Source organism: Orycteropus afer, unplaced genomic scaffold (assembly GCF_000298275.1).
Source record: "Orycteropus afer afer isolate SDZICR_OR568_19922 unplaced genomic scaffold, OryAfe1.0 scaffold00585, whole genome shotgun sequence".
Taxonomy (NCBI): domain Eukaryota; kingdom Metazoa; phylum Chordata; class Mammalia; order Tubulidentata; family Orycteropodidae; genus Orycteropus; species Orycteropus afer.
This window is the reverse complement of record NW_006922172.1, coordinates 123,019-144,722: the sequence shown is the minus strand read 5'-3', so window position 1 is coordinate 144,722 and position 21,704 is coordinate 123,019. Positions and strand designations below refer to the sequence as shown.

The 21,704-nt window shown below is 40.6% G+C and overlaps 1 protein-coding gene across 1 annotated transcript in view; it reads left to right on the top strand.

Annotated features, from left to right (window-relative positions):
• The window catches only part of MTR (5-methyltetrahydrofolate-homocysteine methyltransferase), a 251,989-nt gene extending 231,678 nt beyond the window's left edge, over window positions 1-20,311 (top strand). The window contains exons 24-32 of the mRNA XM_007956235.1: window positions 2,861-2,942; window positions 7,450-7,548; window positions 8,587-8,662; window positions 11,878-12,033; window positions 13,630-13,826; window positions 17,215-17,415; window positions 18,171-18,363; window positions 19,681-19,793; window positions 20,225-20,311. Of these exons, the coding sequence (XP_007954426.1) occupies window positions 2,861-2,942; window positions 7,450-7,548; window positions 8,587-8,662; window positions 11,878-12,033; window positions 13,630-13,826; window positions 17,215-17,415; window positions 18,171-18,363; window positions 19,681-19,793; window positions 20,225-20,311 (1,204 nt within the window). The remainder of the gene's footprint in view (window positions 1-2,860; window positions 2,943-7,449; window positions 7,549-8,586; window positions 8,663-11,877; window positions 12,034-13,629; window positions 13,827-17,214; window positions 17,416-18,170; window positions 18,364-19,680; window positions 19,794-20,224) is intronic.
• The last annotated feature ends 1,393 nt before the right edge of the window (window positions 20,312-21,704 follow it).

Here is a 21,704-nt window from a genome sequence, read left to right as displayed (position 1 = left end):
TATATTAGTCAATAGGAAGTATGGTGCTGAATCACATAACTGATTTTATTTTTCTCTTTGCTTTGACCACAAGGAAGCTCAGAGCTTAGGCCTGTGTATGCTGTTTCATGGAATGAATTTGATATGCTAATCTCACTCCTGATTCCATCTTAGTTTTTGTTTCTCTAGTTTTTCTCATCAGTTCTTAAGTTATTTGATCATGCTATATTTAAGCAAAACACCTTAAATCATTTCAGGAGTAGGGTATGATAGGAAATACAGGTAAGAGTACTTGCTCTTTTACCTGAGTTTTAAAAAGATCTCAGGTTTCTCTCTTCTGAGTTTAACACTACTGTGCCCATTTGTCAAGTGTGGGACTTGATTGTATGGATCCTGAATGTCAGTGTTTGCCTTAGCAGAGCTAGGACTTAAGATTCAGACCCAGATTCTAGCACTTTGCTATTGGCTTGTAGGAAGGAGAGGAGAGAGTCAGATGTTTTGCATCTTTTAAGACTTCAGAAAGAAGTCTTTTTCTAGCTACAGAAGTCTGCATCAGTGAGACTTCCACTTAAGTGGATCCACGTCCATTTTATAAGTGACCAGAAGGACTCTCAGGATAAGCAGGCTCAAATTGCATGTCTCTGCTCATCTCGCTTTGTTCATTTTTATGTTGGAAAGCAGCACTTTGCTTTTATTTATTTTCAAAATAGTGAAATCCATTACTTTCTTCTCAATGCTTTGTCCAGAGCATCATCAAAGAGAAAGGCTAGAATTATACTATGTGGGATACTTAATATATTGTGTTTACTTTAAAATTTTAAATGGTAACTGAGTTTCTTTAGGAGAAGGTAACCTCATCTATGTTAAACTTAAAGTAATTTTTTCTTGAGTAGCTCTATGCAGAATATGTATTGAGACAGATTCATGCACTCAAGGAACTTATTATCTAAAGATGAGAAAGCCAGCTAAGTCCAGCTTATGTTCTATTTTGTAACTGGAAGTAGCTTTTTTTTTTTTTTTTTTTAATTAACTTTCCTACTGTTTGAAAATTCTCTCCCAACAGAATGCAAAATCATCTTTAGCATCTTGGTTCTTTTGCATACAGTAGGCACAAAGGAGGTCCTCATTTGGCTACTCCAGGCCATGGTTTGGCTCCCTGCTTTTCTGTACCCCAGCCTCCCAGTGCAGAATATGTCTCTCTTATGATAACTGGTTTATACTTAAACTTCCACTTTACAGATCTGTTCCTATGGCTGAAGGCTTTAGTCTTTTGTTTCCTGTTTGTGCATGGAGATAATCTTAAAAACAGAGAACAGACTTTTAGTGGTCTTGTCTGTCTCATTATAAATGAGTTTTTAAAACCTTTCCTGAGAATCCTGTTAAAAACAAATTCATGTACATATTACACTTTTAATACGCTGTTGATGTTTCTTAAATTATGCCAGTAATACACTCTTACTGGAACATGTCAAACAATTCCAAGGAATGTACAGAGGAATTTAATGTCTTCCAACCCACCTTCAATCTCTTCCCTAACCAACTATACAGAAGCTTATAAATATGGTTGATTGGCTAGGGCAGATTGAGAGTGATGGTGTTTGTTTTTTAAAATTAAATTATGTTAAATATACTGTTCTGCTACTTGTTTGTTTTTTCTTTTTCTCTTTTTAGTATATTCTGGACATCTTTCCTAACACAAATACGTTTTCATTGAGGAGAGAATATGAGGGTGCCTGAGTTGGGGAAGTGTGCTCCTACTTTAGGGGAGAAGGAAGGAAGAGATGGGAATTATGGCAAAGTGCACACTTCCTTTCCCAACTTCAGAACCCTGGCTTAACTACTGTATTGGAAGGCATATGTATTTTCAGTTCTCACCTTAATTTGTTACGTTCTATAATGAAATAAGGAGCTCTGATAGCATAGTGGTTAACACATTTGGCTGCTAACCAAAAGGTCTGTGGTCTGATCCTCCATGGGAGAAAGATGAGGTAGTCTGCTTCTGCAGAGATCTACAGACTTGGAAACCCTATAGGGGAGTTTTACTCCATCCTATAGGGTCACTAGGAATTGGAATCAACTTGATGTCAGCGGATGAGTGGTATTATGAAATAGCAGATCTGTAGCCTATGCTATTGCTATAAATATTCAGTAATCAGAGCATAATTTGTTTTGTACTTTATTTAGTTAATTAAGTAATTTTAAGGATTAAAGGTGTTTCTTAGTACTGTCAAGTTTGACAATAGGGGTTTGGGGCTGAGCCAGCCTAAGAGTAACGTATTTTTGTTATTTTGCCTCTATGTTATTTATGCGTGGAATTTTGGGCTTAGGCTTCCTGATTAAAAATATACGATGGCCATGGGACCAAGGAGTGTTGGTGTCCCCTTTGAATAGAGCTGGAAAGCCATAGCCTGTGGCAGCAGTGCCTCTTCTCCTAGCTTTTGATGCCCCAGGGGCCCTGGCTGCTGTCCCTGTTCATTTGGAGAGAGAAACTCAATTCCACCTTTATGACAGCAAAGTGTAGTTGCCTGGGACAAGTTATTTCCTTGAGTTCGGACCAGTTGCTAATTAGCATGAGATCACAGTCTCAGTCACCAGGTGGTAGAAAGTTGAGGACAAGGTCTTTCTCATTTTGTCACAGAATCCTTGATAGCTGGGGCCAGTCAGTTCTTGTCTTTGCATGTTGACTTCCCATCTTTCAAAAGGGTGGAGAGAAAGGTGTTCTTGTTTTACAGGGGGAATTTTAAGTTCAGTATTTGTAAGTACCTTGAACTTTTTTGTCTGAAAATCACTGTGGAAACATGTCTCTAGTGGTTCTGAACAGGGTTGTGTGGGAACTGTCATTACTGGTTGTTACGTTTTTCTTCCTGATCCTTCTTTTCAGAACCCACACAGCAGTTAAAATAGCTCCAAGATACAGTGCCCCTGTAATCCATGTCCTGGATGCATCCAAGAGTGTGGTGGTGGTGAGTATGGAGTTTGACATTTTATTGCAGATACATTGTGAAGAAAGAACAAAGAAAACATTAAGAATTAAGGTTGTTGCTGAGGATCTTCTATTTATTTCTGTCCAATTCTATTTTAAAAAGGTAAAACAGCAGCCTCAGGCTTGTGGTAGTGCTGCTATAGTGTCTTGTGTTGCTGGAAAGAAATCCAGATGAGTCTGTCCTGTGCTTCCAAATACTATCTTCTACAGTATTACTCTCCCAAGTGATAGGCATGGGGTGTGGGTATACAAGCGGTTGGATGAGGCTGGTCTGAGAAGCATGAGTGGTACCAAAAAAGACACTTTGGCCTTACAGAAAATGTGTATAATCCAGAGAGATATTTCAGCAATTTACAAATACAAATATTCACTTACTTGAGTCCATTGTCAGAGCTCAAACCAAAACCAAACTCACTTCCATCAAGTCAGTTCCGACTCAAACCTTTTGGGTTTCTGAGGCAGTAAGTCTTTTTGGAAATAATTTGCCCGGTCTTCCTTCTGTGGAGTGGCTGGTGGGTTTGAACCACCAATCTTCTGGTTAGCAGTCATATACCTTAGGCACTATGCCACCAGCGCTCCTTCAAAGGGTGTATAAAATTTTTTAAATGATCTCCTTCCAGATAGAAAAGCACTTAACCTGGAAGTAGGCTGGTTGACCCTACCCAAAGACAAAGAAACATTCACTAGCTATTCAAATCCCGATATAATAGCTCTCTCAGTGAGTATAATAAACAGAGTACTCAATTGTCGTTCCCTGTTTTTCTCTTTCAGCAAACCCTAAGTTTTAGAGCCTACATATCCTATGTTATTATATGGTTCATTGTTGCCACCATTCATCTGTCACTTTGTCATACTGTGGTGTCTTTCATGTTGCTGTGAGGCTGGAGGCTATGCTACCAGTATTTCAAATACCAGCAGGATCAACAATGGTGGACAGGTTTCAGTGAATAATAGAATAATAGAATATAACAGCTAAGGGAAAGGGATTGTGGGGTTCAGTGGTTTTCAAGTTTATTTTACCACAGAACCTTTTGTTCAAATGAAATCTTACCTGGAAGCTCAATAGGGTACAAATAAGAGCAGAGAAGCCCTTGCCTTTCATCCTACTCCTACTTCTCATCAGAAGCACAATTTGAAAACCACTGATCTAGTCCAGAGACCCTGAATGGTGCACACAGTTAATATGGTCAGCTGCTGACTAAAAGGTTGGAGTTTCAAGTCTACCCAGAGGTACCTTGGAAGAGAGACCTGGTGAAATATTTCCCAAAAATCAGCCATTAAAATCCCTGTGGAGCACAGTTCTACTGTGACACTCATGGGGTCACCATGAGTCAGAATTGACTCCACAGCAACTGTTTGGTTTGGATCCAGTCCAATCTTCATATTTTTCAGGTAATTTACTGAGGAGCCCTGGTGACAGGTAAAATTACCAGGTGTAGACATGTGAGCCATCTCCCAAGGGAATTCTTTCAATCTGTGAATTTTTTAATATAAATGTACACTAATCAGTATCATTTACTGAATATTTACAGTGTCCCAGGAACTATGGTAAGTGTTTTACATGAATTATTTTACTTAATCCTCTGAATAACCTCATGGTGTAGAACTTTTATCATACCCATTTTAAGGGTGAAAAGAAGAGATGAAGAGGTTAGTAATTCTTGCAAGTGATAGGCATGGTGTTTGGGTGCAGGTAGTTTCACTCAGTGCCACTTAAACTTGCCCCCATTCACATTTCACAATTCCCCTTTATTAAAAAGTATAAAATTTAATCAAGCTGGAATCATAAAATTGCAATTTTGTATTTGCCACTGGCAGAGACTAATATATAAATAAGTTTATACAATTCAATTTTAAAACAGTGTTTCAGAACTCATTTTTGAGTTGTGGTTCTTAGGAGCTTAATGATTTAATAACCATTTGGGTCTCTTTTTAAGCCTTGTTGCTGTTTTCAAATGCTAATGAATGGCCTTGAATATTTTTCCATTTGCTGATAAGGCTGTTGGACCTTTTTAAATACCCAGTGGTAATATTTTTCCTATAGGTAGAATACACACTTAACTGGGAAGGAATTGGTTCCTTTATTGTCTTGTGGAGAACAAGCAAGCTCCTTCACTCTTAAGAGTTAGAGACTTTGGGGCCAAGCTGAATGCCGGCTGAGTACTAGGCATTCTGATTTAGGCTGGTAACAATTAGGCCTGACAGCCATCACTGTGTGTAGCTCTTTTCATAAACAAAGAATGACCACTTTTTGAAATTATTCAGACCTAAGTCAGATGATCAATCATTTGGGTAGTTGCTAGTGACACTTTTCAGGAGTAAATGGTGTAACTTTTTTACATTGGTTGTCAGTTCAGAGTCTTTTGATCTAACTGCAGTGAATATGGGACAGAACTATGTCCCAAACTATTATTTGCTGGAGGTTTAGGCCTAAGTATGTCCTTCACTTTTCTTTTTAGTTTTTTAAAAAAAGGTGCCAGTATTTAGTTCTTTTTAAATGATAAAATATCTATTCAACTTATTCCCTCTTCTCATGCTGCTAATATTTTCTGACTACTCTTGTAGGAGGTAAAAATGTTGTCATGAAAAACAAAACAAAAGAAAGAAAATAATAACTGTAATATGTTCCACTGGTCTTCATTGGCATAAAAACACAATGGTGGATTTTGACATTTTTGTAGTAAGATAGCCATCTATTGGCCATGGATTTGTTGCCATCCAACAAGTCAGCCTAGGCCAGAGTGGTAACTCATTTGAATGAGCTCTCATTGTGGCTCTGGAGCAGGGGGTTTTGTGGGAGGGTGGAAGGTACTGACAGACAGTTAGTGGCTATTCTGTCTACCTGATAATACCTTTGTAATGATTTTTTTTAAAAAAAACCCAAACACACTGCCATTGTTGAGTCAGTTCCATCTCATAGCAACCCCTCCTTAGGTTTTCAGGGCAGTATCACTACTGAAGTAGATTGCCCAACCTTCCTTCTGAGGACTGGCTGGTGGGTTTGAACAGCCAGCCTTCTAGTTAGTAGTCAGATGCCTTAGGCATGTTGTTGTTTTTATGTGCCATCGAGTCAGACCTGACTCATAGCAACCCCTCCTTGGGTTGCCCAGGCAGTATCACTACGGAAGTAGATTGCCCAACCTTCCTTCTGAGGAGTGACTGGTAGGTTTGAACCTCCAGCCTTCTGGTTAGCAGTCAAGTGCCTTAGGCACTATGCTACCAGAGCACCCACCTTATGCATAGTGTACTATAATTTTTCTTTCGATGTTAAGGACATTTAAGTTGATTTCTCAGAGGTCATAATCTAGCAGAATGCTGCACTGTTTTAAAACACTGGCTGCATGTACTGTGAGGTGCTTAGGAATAGCTGCCCCTTTTTGTCCTCTTTTACCTCTGCTGGGTTCTTTAAATGAGAATTCCACTGAGGTGAATTAATACAAGGCTGGAAAATACTTTGTTGCATTTGTGAGCCTGCCACAATAATATTATCTGATCATATTCCTTAATAAGGTGATTTTGGTTTTTTTACTGATTCACAGGGAATTGAATTGCTACTAGAGATATTTAGAAAAGCAACATAGTAATGGGTAGGCATTTTAGCCATCATGTAGCTTAACTTCCACACTTTTAGATGATGATATTGAACTTCCCTGCCTTCTGTGTGTGTGTGTGTGTGTGTGTATTTTAGGAAATCTCTCTAGGGAATAGAGGGGCAGTGCTTGATTTTTGAACTGAGGTGATCAATGCTAGTCTTTTTTTCTTTCTTTGTAATTTATTTTACCTTTTAATGGTAATTTTGCTTCTACCAGCTGGATAATCACAGTCATAAGCAATCTTCACTTGATCCTGGCTATATAACTTACTGAGTAGCCTCAAATTTCTGAGATGGTCAGTTTCCTTTCTTATTTTAGCAGAGGATCACCCTAGGTCCTGTTGACCACAAGATTAACCTAATTCTTTCAGCAAATAATTAATGAGAATGTGCCGTGTGTTGCCCAGCACTGAGCTAGGAACCAAGGACATGAAGAGCTTATTCTCTAGTATCTATCCTTTAGAGAAGGAGATTCATAAACACATTAATAGAAGCTTGTGGCGTAGTGCCTAAGGCATTTGACTGCTAGCCAGAAGGCTGGCAGGTCAAACCCACCAGCCACTTCTCAGTAAGAAGGTTGGGCGATCTACGTCTGTAGTGATACTGCCCCAGAAATCCAAGGAGGGATCGCTGTGAGTGGGACCTGACTTGACAGCAGTGAGTTTAGTTTTTTGGTTTGGGTGGTATGTGTAGTGATAGAGAAAGGCACAGACCATCTTTGATACACTGAAGAGGAGTAGTACCTAACTCAGGTAGGAATTGGCAAAGATGGTGAGGGAAAGGAAATGGTATGGGGAAAGCTTTCTAAAGGGAATGCCACCAGAACTGATCATTGTTGCACATTTTTTTGTTACGCTACTTGTTATGGTTATTAAAGTTTATCTTGCATTTTCAGTGTTCTCAACTATTAGATGAAAATCTAAAGGATGAATACTTCGAAGAAATCATGGAGGAATATGAAGATATTAGACAGGACCATTATGAATCTCTCAAGGTAAATGAAAGAAACAGATCTTTGCTCTGTTACAATGAGCAGGTATTTGCTTGGGTAACAGAGTGAAGCCACAGTTTTTATTTTGACCTTATTTACTGTTTTGAGGAGGGTAAAGGCTTAGGATCGTTTAAGAGAATTCCTATTTTCTAGCTCAAATCAGAATTCTTTAATGTCTAAGCTCCCAGAGTTTTTTGGTTATATTAAAATTAATTTTATTTATTCAGCCAAACATCTGTTGGGTACCCAGTAGGTGTTAAGTGCTGTACTAGATACCAGAGTTATGCTAATGGATAAAACATGAGCTCATACAGAGCAGGAAAACAGAAACTAAAATGCTGTATTGAAATGACTCCCATGGGCCCTTGTTCTTGAGGAAATAATATAAGAAAATGAAGACATTAGACAGGACCATTGTAAGCTTCTGCTCCTGCACTGCCCAACACTGGCTGTGTGTAAGTAATGTATCAAAAACTGTTCATTTCTAGATGAGCTTCAGAGAATCAAGAGTTGCTTAATTATTCTTTAGAAGTCATTGGGGTAGTTCTTCCTGGTTATCTGCCTGCTGGGCTCTTGGGGCAGGAGCATACTGGGAAATTGTTAGACAAGTGAAATGAGATAACAAACAGCATGAAGAAAACAAACATTTCTGGGGTACTAACAAAAAGACACCTTTTTTGCCTCTCCTTAATTTTGTCCAAAATTTAATAGTTTCTTTGATCTGCCTCCTGTCCTGAGAGGTGTTAGATGACAAGCCAGTTAACCACCTCAGCTTCTTCTTACCTCAGATTTAAGGCTGTCCAGTCAGCCTCAGGTTCATTATCAATATTTAGTAGATGTTTATGGGTCTGGTGCTGATGTGAAGCCATGGTAGAAGGAAAAGGAAGCACTTGTTCAGATAATGATTTTCATTAATAAAATCATTTATTTTCTTGCAAAGCTTATGTAGTGGCTTTCTTGAACAGGCTTTCATAGCAGTAGCTGAAAAGCTCAGAAACACTGACTAAATAACTTAAAAAAAAAAATTTTTTTTTTTAATAGGAGAGAAGATACTTAACTTTAAGTCAAGCCAGAAAAAATGGTCTCCATATTGATTGGATGTCAGAACCTCACCCAGGTCTGTTTGGCTGGTGATTAGAGAAAGAATGGATGTAATAATTGATGCTGAAGAGATACGTGTGCTTGCTTGGCTACAAAATCAAACTATTAATTGTGTCTAGCAATGATGATGACAATGGTAATCAAAAATAAAAGTAAATAAGTATCACATGTAGAGAGCCTATCATGGACCAGACATTTTCCTGAGATTTATCCATGTCAGCTCACTTGGTCCTTGAGACAACTCTTTAATGAATGTGGATATTATCCCCATAATAATTTGAAGAAACAGTTTAAGGAAATTTAATGACTCAAAAAGATTACTAAGAGTCTTTCTTTGATCTGTCTTCTAAACTTGTGCTTGTTCATTTGTACGTCGACCTGCCTAGGTGCTGCTATAACTGAGGTGATCAAGGTCTGTGTCCAGCTCAGGTACAGACATGAAATGTCTGAAACTGAAGATGTCTTAGCATTTAACAGACTTTTAAAACATTTCAGCAAAGGCAGGATCCCCTATTTCTTTTTCTCTTGCTCATTCTTTCTCTGGATGCCACCCTCTATTTCATTTCTTCCTTTATTATTTCTAGCCACCTTTCCTGCTTTACATAGGTGTTCAGAGGGGAATAGAATATGTAAGATGTTTTGACAGGCTCAGAAAAGCATGTGCTACAAAGCAAAACCAAGACAGGGTGTACAGGTATTATATTAATTGAATCCATATTTTCAAGGTAATATCTCAAATTAGCATTCATTGCTGATGATGACATCTGTGTTCTATACATGCTCAATAGAGTTCAGGAGATGAAATTGGAAACATAGGTGATCTTGGTTCTGATTTAATTTTTGCTGAGTTCAGTGTGGTTTAGTGGGAAGAATGCTAGACTGGGAGTCAGGAGGCTTGGGCTCTAATCCCCACTTTGCTGCTGAGTCTGATTCAGTGAGAGACTTTGAGCATTTTATTTCCACACTTGACAGTTTTTAATGTTTAAAGAAGGAGTTACTTTATGAAAATAATTGAGAATAAGATAATATGTAAAAATTTTTGAAAAATATGAATCACTGTGTTTTGGTTACCTAGTGCTGCTCTGACGAGAATATACCACAAATGGGATGCTTGAACAAATAAGAGTTTGTTCTCTTTACACATTGGGAGGCTAGAAGTCTGAGTTAAAGTGCCAGGCTCTAGGGGCTGTGTGAAAGCCCCTCAACTTTGGGCTTCAGCTCTGCCTCTTGCTCCCAGCCCACTGAAGCTAGAGGCATCTCTTCACTCAGGCAGCTACTGGCTGCTGAGGCTAACAAGCCCAAGGTCAACAAATGAATTGGAACAGTTTTGATGTTACCAAACCACACGGCAGTCCATTAATTCAAGTCCATTGAAAATCCCAAGGTCAGCAGAACATGGCAGGCTGCTGAACAGCAACACAGCTACATACAGGGTTCAACCATGCTATAAGCTGGAGACCATTCCCAAAGCTGTTTCTTATATATGGGAAGCTGACCACATACCCAAAGCAGCTACTCCGCTGCTCCAATAGAGTCCACCATGGAGTTAATTACCAATCTCACCATGGGAAATAACTACATTCAGCTGCCCAACCAGGCCCAGCCAAATTGACACACAAATGTAACCATCACACACTGTGTATCTCTAAACGTTCATTATTAATTCTTCACCTTTCACTATCTAATTGGAATAGTAACACAAGGGAAAGTTCATTTTAACCAAGATAAACATCCAAAAACATATATTGGTGGAAATAGTCCTCCAAAGGCAGCTGACTCTTCTGTAGTGGCCACTTTAGTACCTCGTGCAAGTCCATCAAAAGGCTTTGCACCTGCCACCTGAAGGGCTATTCTGTCCCCTGAGAAGCCCCCCTCAGAAATGTTTTTGAGGGTGATCCAGTCTTAGGGTAGTTACTGGAAGCAGAGAAAATAGGATTCTTTTCTCATAGTTTTTGGTGGTAAACCCTCATATAAACCTTAAACGCCTGCAGATAAGCTTACTGAAGAATAAAAAGTCTGTCAGTTTCTTGAAGTAAGGTGTTTCTGTCTGGTTTTCCGAGCAAGAATAACCTTGAATCAGAATGATATCTGAACTGTCATTTTCATTTGTTTACTAAGGGGACTATACAAACTATATTACCCCCAAAAAACAATGTAATAGAATATTTATACAGAAGAGATTATTTTGTGTCATGAAATGATGCCAAAGGACAAATGGGAAAAAGTTACTATGAATAAGTATGAAACAAGTACAGAGTGTCAAGCAAAATTCATTAGCTGTTCACACTTTTCTTTTATAGCACCCTTACCTCTGACTTTTTACCATCAATGAAAGAAAAATTCTCTTGAGACTAATATTTTATCCCAGAACACCTGATAGATATAGGAAGCTCTCTGATTCCTACTTCACACAGTTCAGGTTACTGAGCGCCATGAGGGATCTAAAGCCGGCAGGGAGTTGGCACTTATAATGCACATGAAGTGAAAGTCTTCTGTGTGTTCCTCTATGGTCCCATTTTCCTTCCTTCCCTGCAGAAATAACCACAACCCTGAATTTGATGCTTCATTTCTACATTTCTTTATACTTGTACTGTGTACATACATAGGAGCCCTTGTAGCATAGTGCCTAAGGCATTTGACTGCTAACCGGAAGGCTGGCGGTTCAAACCTACCAGCCATTCCTCAGAAGGAAAGTTGGGGCAATCTACTTACGTAGTGATACCACCTTGGAAACCCAAGGAGGGGTCACTATGAGTTGGGTCCAACTCGATGGCACATAACAACAATGTATATATGTAGTAGCAGACTACATAGATTATTGTCTCATGTTTTTAAACTCTGTAAATGACTGAGTATACATGCCTTTCTGCAGTGGCTTTTATTATTTTCTTAATTTATACAAGTGAAGATTAACCCCAAAGTTTCTTTTTTCTTGGGAGGGGCTTAGTGTTGAAAGAGTTGAGGGAAGAGTTTCCAAGACTGATATAGTCAGCTGCATGGATGAATAATTTTATTTAGATTCAATGCAGAATTGCTCCTTCTCTGAGTTAATTTAAAGTTCCCCTCTTTGTAAAACAACTCCTACAAGTGACAGGAGTGAGACAGAGCGTGGGAGTCACAGAGCAACTGAGGAACTGGGGGGAGGCCTCTAGTAGGCAATGCACAGGTGGGAGGCTGCTCAGCATGAGGCCTCAGGCATTACCATTGACAACCAGTATTTCCTTCCTGTAGTGAAGCCCACATTTATTGGGAAACGGGTCTTTGAAGACTATGACCTGCAGAAGCTCGTGGACTACATTGACTGGAAGCCTTTCTTTGACGTCTGGCAACTCCGGGGAAAATACCCTAACCGAGGCTTCCCCAAAATATTTAACGACAAGGCAGTAGGTTAGTTCAGTAAGTTCTTCCTCTTTGCCACTGGTATTGAAGGTGTAGTATTAGAACTTTGAAAGCAAGAATAGGTAATGAGCAATGGATTTGGATTATGCAGGATAGTGCTGCTTTCATATTGTTTACCTGCTCAGACTCAGCTTGACATCTCGTTTATTCATTCATTTAATACAGGTTTATTGGCATCAGTTACACACTGGGCTCTGTGCGAGGCACTAGAGGTAAACAAAAGAATACAATATAATTCATGCTTTCTGGTAACTGACAAGCTGGTGCAGCCAGTGAGTAAGTGGGTCATTACCGTGTAGCATGATGCGCTCTGGAACTTAGACAGGATTCTTTGGAAACAAGAAAGGAAGATAGACTTCAGACTGCAAGGTCCAGGAAGGCTTCCTGGAGTTGGTGGTGTTTGAACTGCTTTTTAAAGATTAAGTGAGTCTGGCACTGGGGGCATGATGACGTAGAAGAAAAGAATATTCCAGGCAGAGAAGATGGTGTGAGAAGGTACAGAGATATGTAGTATCTGGGGAGCTGCAAGTCTACTATGCCTGAGCATCAATACAAGGAGGGCAGTTGTGGCAGGTAAGCTAGAGAAGTGAATGAATATATAAGCTGCTAATTATCTAACGATTAAGGAAAAATAAAGTGCATTTTATGGTGAGTTATCTAGGTTCTAGCCCTACCCCAAAACTTACTCCCAGACATGGCATCAGAATGTCAAGCCATTCAAAGAATTGAGCAATAGCCTATAAGAAGATGGAGGGAAGACTGGTAGAAATAAGAGATTGTGGCTGAGAAGAAGCTGAGCAGCTGGCCTCTCATAGTTTCTTGGAGAGATCCTTGGTACGTGTGCTGATATGCTGAGAAGACAAGGCTCTGAAGCCAGCTAGGAGTGCAGCAGTGGGAAAGGGAGTTCTGGTTTATAGTCATTCCTGAGCAACCACAGGCAAGCAGGAGAGTGGCATTAGTACCCTGTGATGGCCACATATGCAAAGCTGGACAGGCCATGCCCTGGATAGAAGGAACTGAGAATTCGGCTGGCTTCCCAGTAAAATGGAAAATGAGAGGGCACATCCTTAGCGTCTGGCCTCCCTTGTGCAAATGGAACCCACCAGGGAGCTCCCTTGAGCTGAGGCCACATGGTAGTGGTGCTGAAGCTACTCAAAAGGGTTCTAGGTCACGCTTCACTTCCTGTTTCATGTCCACCAAGATCACTGTGAAGTCGGTGGAACTATATGTGCATAAGAGATGTCTGTGACAGAGGAATCTGGCCTGTCTTTTCTCTCTGTCTGATCAGCTGCTTTGAGAGCCACAGATCTGGCTTTCTGCCTTTTGTTAAATGGAAAATTTTAAGTGGCTTGAACTTGGGAAACAGACTGCTGGACTGCACTTAGGAGGAACCACTGAGCCCTAGTTCCTCCACCAAATGTCATGCTGATGACAAACACTGAGGAGGTATTTGAGGGAAAACAGAAGGTAAAGAGAGATTACTAATGGGGTGGGAGTGGGTATGGGTTTGTGATTTATAAAGAAGCATTCTTTGCTGCTTATTATTGGTATTATTAAGTGATTGTTACTGTATTTTCCTAATAGGTGAAGAAGCCAAAAAAGTCTTTGATGATGCCCAGAATATGCTAAAAGCCCTGATTAGTCAAAAGAACCTCCATGCCAGGGGTGTGGTTGGATTTTGGCCGGCACAGAGTGTCCAGGATGACATCCACGTGTATGCAGAGGACGCTGTGCCCCAGGCTGCAGAGCCCATAGCTACCTTTTATGGGCTACGGCAACAGGTATGAAAAGAGACATTGACCACGAACACAATGCCTCTGATTTTTGGCTTAAGTGCAGAGCAAAACAAAAAAGAGTTAAATAAGAAATCTGAGCTGTATATGAGTAAGATTCTGTCTCTGTTCCCCCCACCTCACCCCAGATGACTAGTCAAAGAACTGAAGTTTTGTTAGGTGGAAGGAGAGTAGGGGGCAACCTGAGAGGTAAAGACCCCTGCACCAGCAGGGGTTGAGGTGTTTACTGTGTGTCAACAGATAGGTGAGAAATTTTGCTCCTGCCTTAGATAGTCATATACCAATGGTCTCAGTGATTTATAAAGAAGCATTCTTTGCTGCTTATTATTGGTAATATTAAGTGATTCTTTTAAGCATTTATTTGTTCAAAAGCATTGGTTTGTGTATATATCTATTCTTTAAATAGGCCATCATCTGGGGGAAGATGTCAGGAACTACCATTTGCTGAGTGTACCTGGTACTTTGTAGGGTATGATATGCCTTGCTTAATTGCCACAGTCGCTTGTCAGGCAATCTCTGGTTTTGTTTCACAGAGGAGGAAGAGGAGGCTGATGGAGCTTGTCCAGGATCCAACATAGTGGGGAGACACAGCCTGTTCTTCCATTACATCAGCTTCCTTGGGGAATTAGAGAACACACAGAACCCTCTCTTGTCTCCTCACTCTAAAAAGTATCTAAATATCTTATATATGTATCCCTTTAAACTCACTGCCGTTTAGTTGGATCTGACTCATAGCAACCTTTCCTTGGGTTTCTGAGGCAGTATCACTACTGAAGTATATTGCCCAGTCTTCTTTCCAAGGAGTGGCTGGTGGGTTTGAACCACCGGTCTTCTGGTTAGCGGTCAAATGCCTTAGGCACTGTGCCACCAGAGCTCCCATGTATCCCTTTAGTGGCTATAAAAAGTAATTGTCCTGATCAAGAATTTGAATCGGGATTCACCAGCATCATTAGCAAAGGATTGCAGTAGATTATTCCTATAGAGTTGTGTTACCACTGTCAGGTATTTAAATCACAGCCTCGGTCTCGTTCATGATGACACTTTCCTTCATGGCTTGTGGGCCGTGTGGGCATTCAACTCTCTAAGGGGTGCTGTTTGTATACTTTGCCCACTTTGGCACAGAATCTCAGCTCCATTTAAAAGCTAGAGTCCTCCTGATCCAGATATTTAACCAGAACAAGATCTGCAGGGACTCTTAGATTTGGAACCTTAAACAGACACCATGGTGTTAAACGAGGGTAGCTAAGTCCTTTGTGTTTGCAGTAGGCTCAGACACAGTATACAAGGTAGTAGAATTCTGGTAGTAAGTCCTTCTCCTCCTTACTAGGGATTTGGTGACTTTCTTTTACAGGTATAACTAAGATGAAAAGCCTCTTCCTTGCTCTTTCATGATTTAAGTCCCATGTCTTTCTTTGATCTCTTTATATCCAGCACCATTCATGTTGCAGGTCAGCCTGTGAGGTAGTGAACAGGGCATTTAATATGACGGATTCTCAGTTTTCCTCTTTAAGAGTCTCTGCAGCTGGATCATGTACATGTGTTCCCTATTCAGCTAGATATCTCTAAGAAGGTAGTTTCTTCCAGTACACTCTGGAAAATTCTTACTGCAGTGACTTAACACTGGGAGTTTTCTGTTATGTACAGGCTCTGACTGTTGTCCTTTCTGAAGGACTGTGGGTCTCTCTGACCTATCCCTCCTTGTGGTACAAGGAAGTTTTGTGTCCCCATTCTGGCTTGGTTAGCAAAGAATAGTTGAGCAGAGCAAAACTGGGACATGAGCCCTCCATGCCCAGCTGTCACTAACCCTGGAACATTTCTGTGTAACATTATCAACACCTCACCTACAGCCCTTAACCACTTTCTGCTCAGTGTTGGTTAGACTACCCTTGGCTCCAAGCCTGGCAAATTACTCAGCATCCTCTGGGCTGGCCATTTGTTGATTGTGTGATTATCAGGAGCATTGGCTGTACTTTCAGACCTCTTGGCCTGCCACTGTCTGACCTTGACCTAGCAGGTCAAGCTCTTTATGCCTCACATTGGTTATTTGTGAAATAGAACAGATAGTATCACTGGGCAAGGTGATTGAGAGGACCATGTTAATTAATTCCTATTAAGAACTTAGAACAGTACCTGGCATATATAGTAAGCACTCTGTAAATATTTGTTGCAAGTTGTTATGGACTCAGCATGCATTTATTATTTATGTTTTATGTGTGAGACCTTAATTGTCAGATGACTCTGTAATTGTTAGCTTAGTAGCAGAGAAGCATCAGCCCTCAGCTGAAAATGGAGATGGGCTAGGATAGGTTCTGGCCCCTGTGAAGAGAGTCCCACAAGTAAACCCTGCAAAGTGCTTAATTTGGTTTCTGGCTGGCCCTGGGGTACACATCACTGCTTCCTGTCCTCCAACCATGACCAACAGCAGTGGCCTATATGTTACTGACCCTAGAGTTTGTTAAACTCCTGTTGATGCAAAATGAAGGTGTGTGCATTTTATCAGGAGAGACCAATCCCTGGAAAAGGACATCAGCTAAAAAGGGGAAGACCCTCATTGAGTTAACATGGTAGCCACAACAGTGAGCTCAAACATAGCAATGACTCTAAGGATGGTGCAGGACTGGGCAGCGATCATTCTGTTTGTTGTACATAGAGGCGCTATGATTTGGAATTGACTCAGTGGCACCTAACAACACATTTAGTGGGCACCTTTCAAACCTAATTCCAGGGTGTAGTATTGATCTTGAATTGAAAGCACTGTAAACTTTCACCCGAATCACAATAAGTTTGAAAGAAAAAATAAAAAAAGCTTTGGGGAAAATTTATTTTTGATGTGAATGTTTATGAGTCCAGCTCCTAGCTGGTGCCTGTGGGCGTTCAATGGATATTTGGTCCATTGGTGCATGAATAAGCCAAGTAATGGTTTCCTGACTATGGCTTGTCATGGAGTGTTATAATACCAAAAAAACCAAACTCACTGCTGTTGAGTCAGTTCCAACTTACAGAGACCCCTCCTTGGGTTTCCAAGGGGGTATCTCTACGGGAGTAGATTGCTCAGTGTTCCTTCCAAGGAGTGGCTGGTGATTTTGAACCGCTAGTCTTCTAGTTAGCAGTCAAATGCCTTAGGCACCATGCCACCAGAGATGTTGTGTTATACACTCTTAAAAATCTCATTTCATTTGTTTATTCACTGGGTATTTATGGAATGCTCACTGGATCAAGCACTATTTTAAGTGCTTGATGTCACAATGAAGAAATGAGACTGACACCCCTTTCTAAGAAGCCTATATATTCATTTAAAACTGGGAGATTGTTTTCTATGTGTACATTGGAGCATGGATTCACTAATGCTGTCATCTGCCCATTGGTTGCCTTTCAGTCTGAGAAGGACTCTGCCAGCACAGACCCCTACCACTGCCTCTCAGACTTCATCGCTCCTCTGGAGACTGGTGTCCGGGACTACCTGGGCCTGTTTGCCGTTGCCTGCTTTGGGGTTGAAGACCTTAGCAAAGCCTATGAAGAGGAGTTTGACGACTACAGCAGCATCATGGTCAAGGCACTGGGGGACCGTCTGGCAGAGGTAAAGCAGCACAGTACACCTAGGCCAGCATCCAGGTGGTAGAGGGGTATTACAGGTGGGGGGAAATGTCCATGTCAGGAGCCCGAAGTAGCCAACCCTCAGCACAAGTGTTAAGGTTTTTATTTTTGTTTGAGTCAGATGCTGCTGGATATTTAATTACTCTTACACATTATCATTTGGACAAAGAAAAAGTCTCAACAATGCCATAGTTGGCTGTCACCCTTAGAACCTTGGCCTCTTTGCCTTATTTCTGATGTTTCCTTCAGCTTGTTATGATGTGACATTTTCCGAGGGAACCTGAAAAACTGAAAACAAAAATTCTGTTTCACAGCCTTCATTCTCATGCTATTATCTTGTATAAATTCTTCATCTTATTGTGCATTGAGTAGGCAACCTGAGCCATGGAGAGAGTCTTCACCCTTTTTCGTGAGGCTGTCAGTGGGGGCACTCTCAGTTGTAAAAATTCCATCTTATCTTTATGGTCGGCATAAGTTGAGGATTGGTAGGAAAATCTAAAAGACCTAGAGTTTTCAGATTAAGTGTGATACTTCAGAGTTCAGGTTGAAGCCAACACTAAGCAGCAGAACAGCTAAGAAAGGTACAAAGAGTCAAGAGCACAGTCTATCCTTTTTGGCATATTTTCCCTGGCTGTGGTCCAGATGAGGAGGCTGCCGCTTCTGTTTCAGGGTGCAGGGAGGGTGGGTGCTGTGGGCCTCTCCTTCTGCCTAAGCACACTTGGTGCCTTGGATCCACAGGCCTTTGCAGAGGAGCTCCACGAAAGGGTCCGCAAAGAGCTGTGGGCTTACCATGGCAGCGAACAGTTGGATGTGGCTGGCATGCGGAGACTACGCTATGAGGGCATCCGGCCTGCCCCTGGCTACCCCAGCCAACCTGACCACACCGAAAAGCTCACCATGTGGAGACTTGCTGACATCGAGCACTGCACTGGTATATGCCCCAGGATGGAGGGGCAGTTTTTTTCTTTTTTAAATAGATGTGTTATCAAAGTATTGGCACATAAAATTAATAATAAAAAAATGTAGAAGGGCTTATAATGAGAAAAGGTAACTCATTACCCCTTTCATCCTTACTTTTAGCTATTTATTCTGATGTTTATTTCCATATTGCTAAATAGCATTCTCATACCATCATTTTTAGATTTATCAGTTTTAATTATTACCACTTTACAAATGACAAATGAGAATTTAACTAACATATACTGTTCCATCTATCTCCTGCCCCATTTTCCTCTTAATTTCTTTTTCCATTGGTTACAGCTAGCATTTCTAGACACTGTTCTTGCAGGGCTCCCACCTCCTTCAGCTCTCTTTTCTCTTTACTTCTATATTGTCAAGGTTAATAGCATTTATATTCTCTTCAGTCACCATAATTCTGTTATGTTTAGTCTATAGCTTGATTCAAATAGTTGAAAATTAGAAATTGGCACATGTCCTTTTGAGGTTTCAGAACAGAATTAATCATGGTTCTGTGGTGGTGCATCGTTGTGCCTATAATGCAATTACTGTTCTTACTGTGTAGTTAATACAGTTTAGATGACCCAGGAGAAATCCACACTTTTCAGTGGAATTAGTCAAAAGCATGCAATCCATTCTGAAGAAGTTGACAGAATCTAGATTTAAATGAGGAACTGTGAGGCTGTGTTGAGTCTGGTTTAGCAGATAATACTGACTAGGAGTCATGAGATCTGGATCTAAGTTCCTTTCTTCCATAAGCTCGCTGGGTGACTGGGTGACCTTTGGCAAAGCACTTAACCTTTGTGTTGCTCTTGTCCACCCTTGTCCATAAAATGAATGGGTTAGACTAGTTGGCCTCTTTGGTTCTTTTGGGTTCTAAAATCCTAAGAAAAGTATCTTTTCTTTCTAACTACTGTTTTGGCCCAGTAACTCTAGAAGGACTCTCATTTCCAGGGTTAGAACTCCTGGAATGAATAGGCTCAGCCTTAGAAACTAATCAGGGCCTCAGTAGTGGATTTTGTATGACTAGGGGTGAGAGTATGGGGTACCTTTTCCAAGCCTGTGCCCCTGTGTTAGGGAATTGCTGCATGTCCTGAATTTGGTCATTCCCTTGGCAGACCAACAGTGTCTAGAAATGTTAGCCTAGTCTAGTCACACCTTTTCTGCTATTTCATGTGCCCGCCTATAAGGTCTGAGTTCATTTTCATTCGTGTTTGTTGAGCACCTGCTAACAACTAGGCACTGCTGAGCTCTAAAGACTATGCCTTTTTCCCCATGATTCTCTCTCTAGGCATTACATTAACAGAATCACTAGCAATGGCACCTGCCTCAGCAGTATCAGGCCTCTACTTCTCCCATTTGAAGTCCAAGTACTTTGCTGTGGGGAAAATATGCAAGGATCAGGTAGGTTAGCTGTTTCACCTTATGTGGCTTCCCTGGGTACCCATCTTGTGTTCAGTGGAACTCTAGAACCTATTTTATTTTAAATGTGGATAAGAATAAAGTGGCTGGGGAGGGAGGATACAGAAATTTACCTATTTAAGTCTTAATTTGAGTTCAGCCCATTACCCTGATTCTGACCTTCTACACACAAATCTCACATACACCCCAGCCATCTTTTAAGCTTCAGACATTTATTACATGTTGTTTTTCTGCCCAGAGAATAAGACAACTTGGTAAACAGATAAAGCTCTATGTCCATTTAACTCAGTAGATTACTATTAAGACAAGAAATGGAATACACTTAATGTTTCTTGGCAAATTCTGTAGAAACTTCAGTGTACAAAGTCATATCATTTTGATATAATGAGCTGCTTCTCATCTTCTTTTTTTAGGTTGAGGATTATGCATTGAGGAAGAACATGTCTGTGGCTGAGGTTGAGAAATGGCTTGGACCCATTTTGGGATATGATGCAGACTAACTTTATTTTTACTTTTTCTATACTTGGTGATCCTCAAGGACACATAATCTACCGTGTCTTAAATCAGCTAACTCATCTGCATCTGCTTAACATCTGTCTGGCTTCAGGTTTTGGAGGCCTGCTTGCTAGAGCCCTTAGAGGAGCTAGAATCTAGAATCAGGCAGCTGTTTTCCAAGGACCTCTGAAAGCATCTCTGGTCCCTCAGGACTGGGACAGGCTGGAGAGGTCTTTTGCATTTCAAAATGAGTCAGCTTGCTATTATCCATTTTTACTTTGGATCTAGCAGGCCACTTACTCTTTTTATTCTCTTTCTGTAAAAAAAAAAAGGCTGAAGCTCAGTTGAATAGAGAAATGTGTAGAGAAATGTCACCCTGTGGCAGAATGATGCTGTGAGAAATGATGCATTTTAATCTAACTGGTTACAGCAGTAGACTCTGACAGGAAGAAAGTATAACTGCTCTCTCTCTAGAAGACTTCATTTTCTAAAAGTTCAACTCAATGGTTGCAGAACCCCCTTTGGCAAAAGTCATGCTCCCACCTCTTGCTTATCAAAAATTCTTAAGTGTTTGAAGCAATGTGGTCAAGTACTGTGATTTTCTGCAAGCATTTTTGTCCCATAATTTCATATTCCCTCACTCCCCCCAAAAAAGTGAGAAAAGAGAGTAGCAAGATCCTTTCTGCTGTGGAGTGTCAGTAACCATCTTTCTGCTATTTGCCAGAACTGAGCAGGCTCTCAGCCAGGTGTCCTGTGAAGAGTTGGACAGGGAGTGGTAGGATGCTATTTTATTCAAGAGGAACTGGGAGCAGGTAAGGAATGAAAAACTGAGCAAAGCATGGTCCTTGCCCTGAAGGATAGCCTTTTACATAAATAGCTAATTCCTGCTCTTGACACACAGGCTTTACTCTTTCCCCCTTTTTGTCCAAATTCATCCTCTTAGGCTTAGTACAGATCTTCACTTACTATAAAATCATATTTTTCTATGCTGACCTAACTCTACACTTACACAATTTAGGCAGAGCATGTTGACTTGTTTTTAAATTATTTCAGGGGAAATGGTTAGTCGGGACATACCTACATTCAGATTTTGGCTTTGCCAGTTACTTGTATATATGACATGGTCAAATTACTTAAGATGTCTGAAACTCAGCTTCTTATCTGTAAAGTAGGGATAATGATACTCATTACTATCTCATGAAGTGCACAGATTAAATTAAATTAAATGATGCCTCTAAAGCAGTTAACACAGTACCTGGCACACAAATTAGTACTTAATAAATGGTAGCTTCTGTAGAACTCGGTTGGCAGCTCCTCCAGAGTTCAGCACCTAGTAGGTACTCACTGAAAGAACTTAAGAGAAATGGTGAAAAGATATTAAGGAAATGCTTGTAGTAG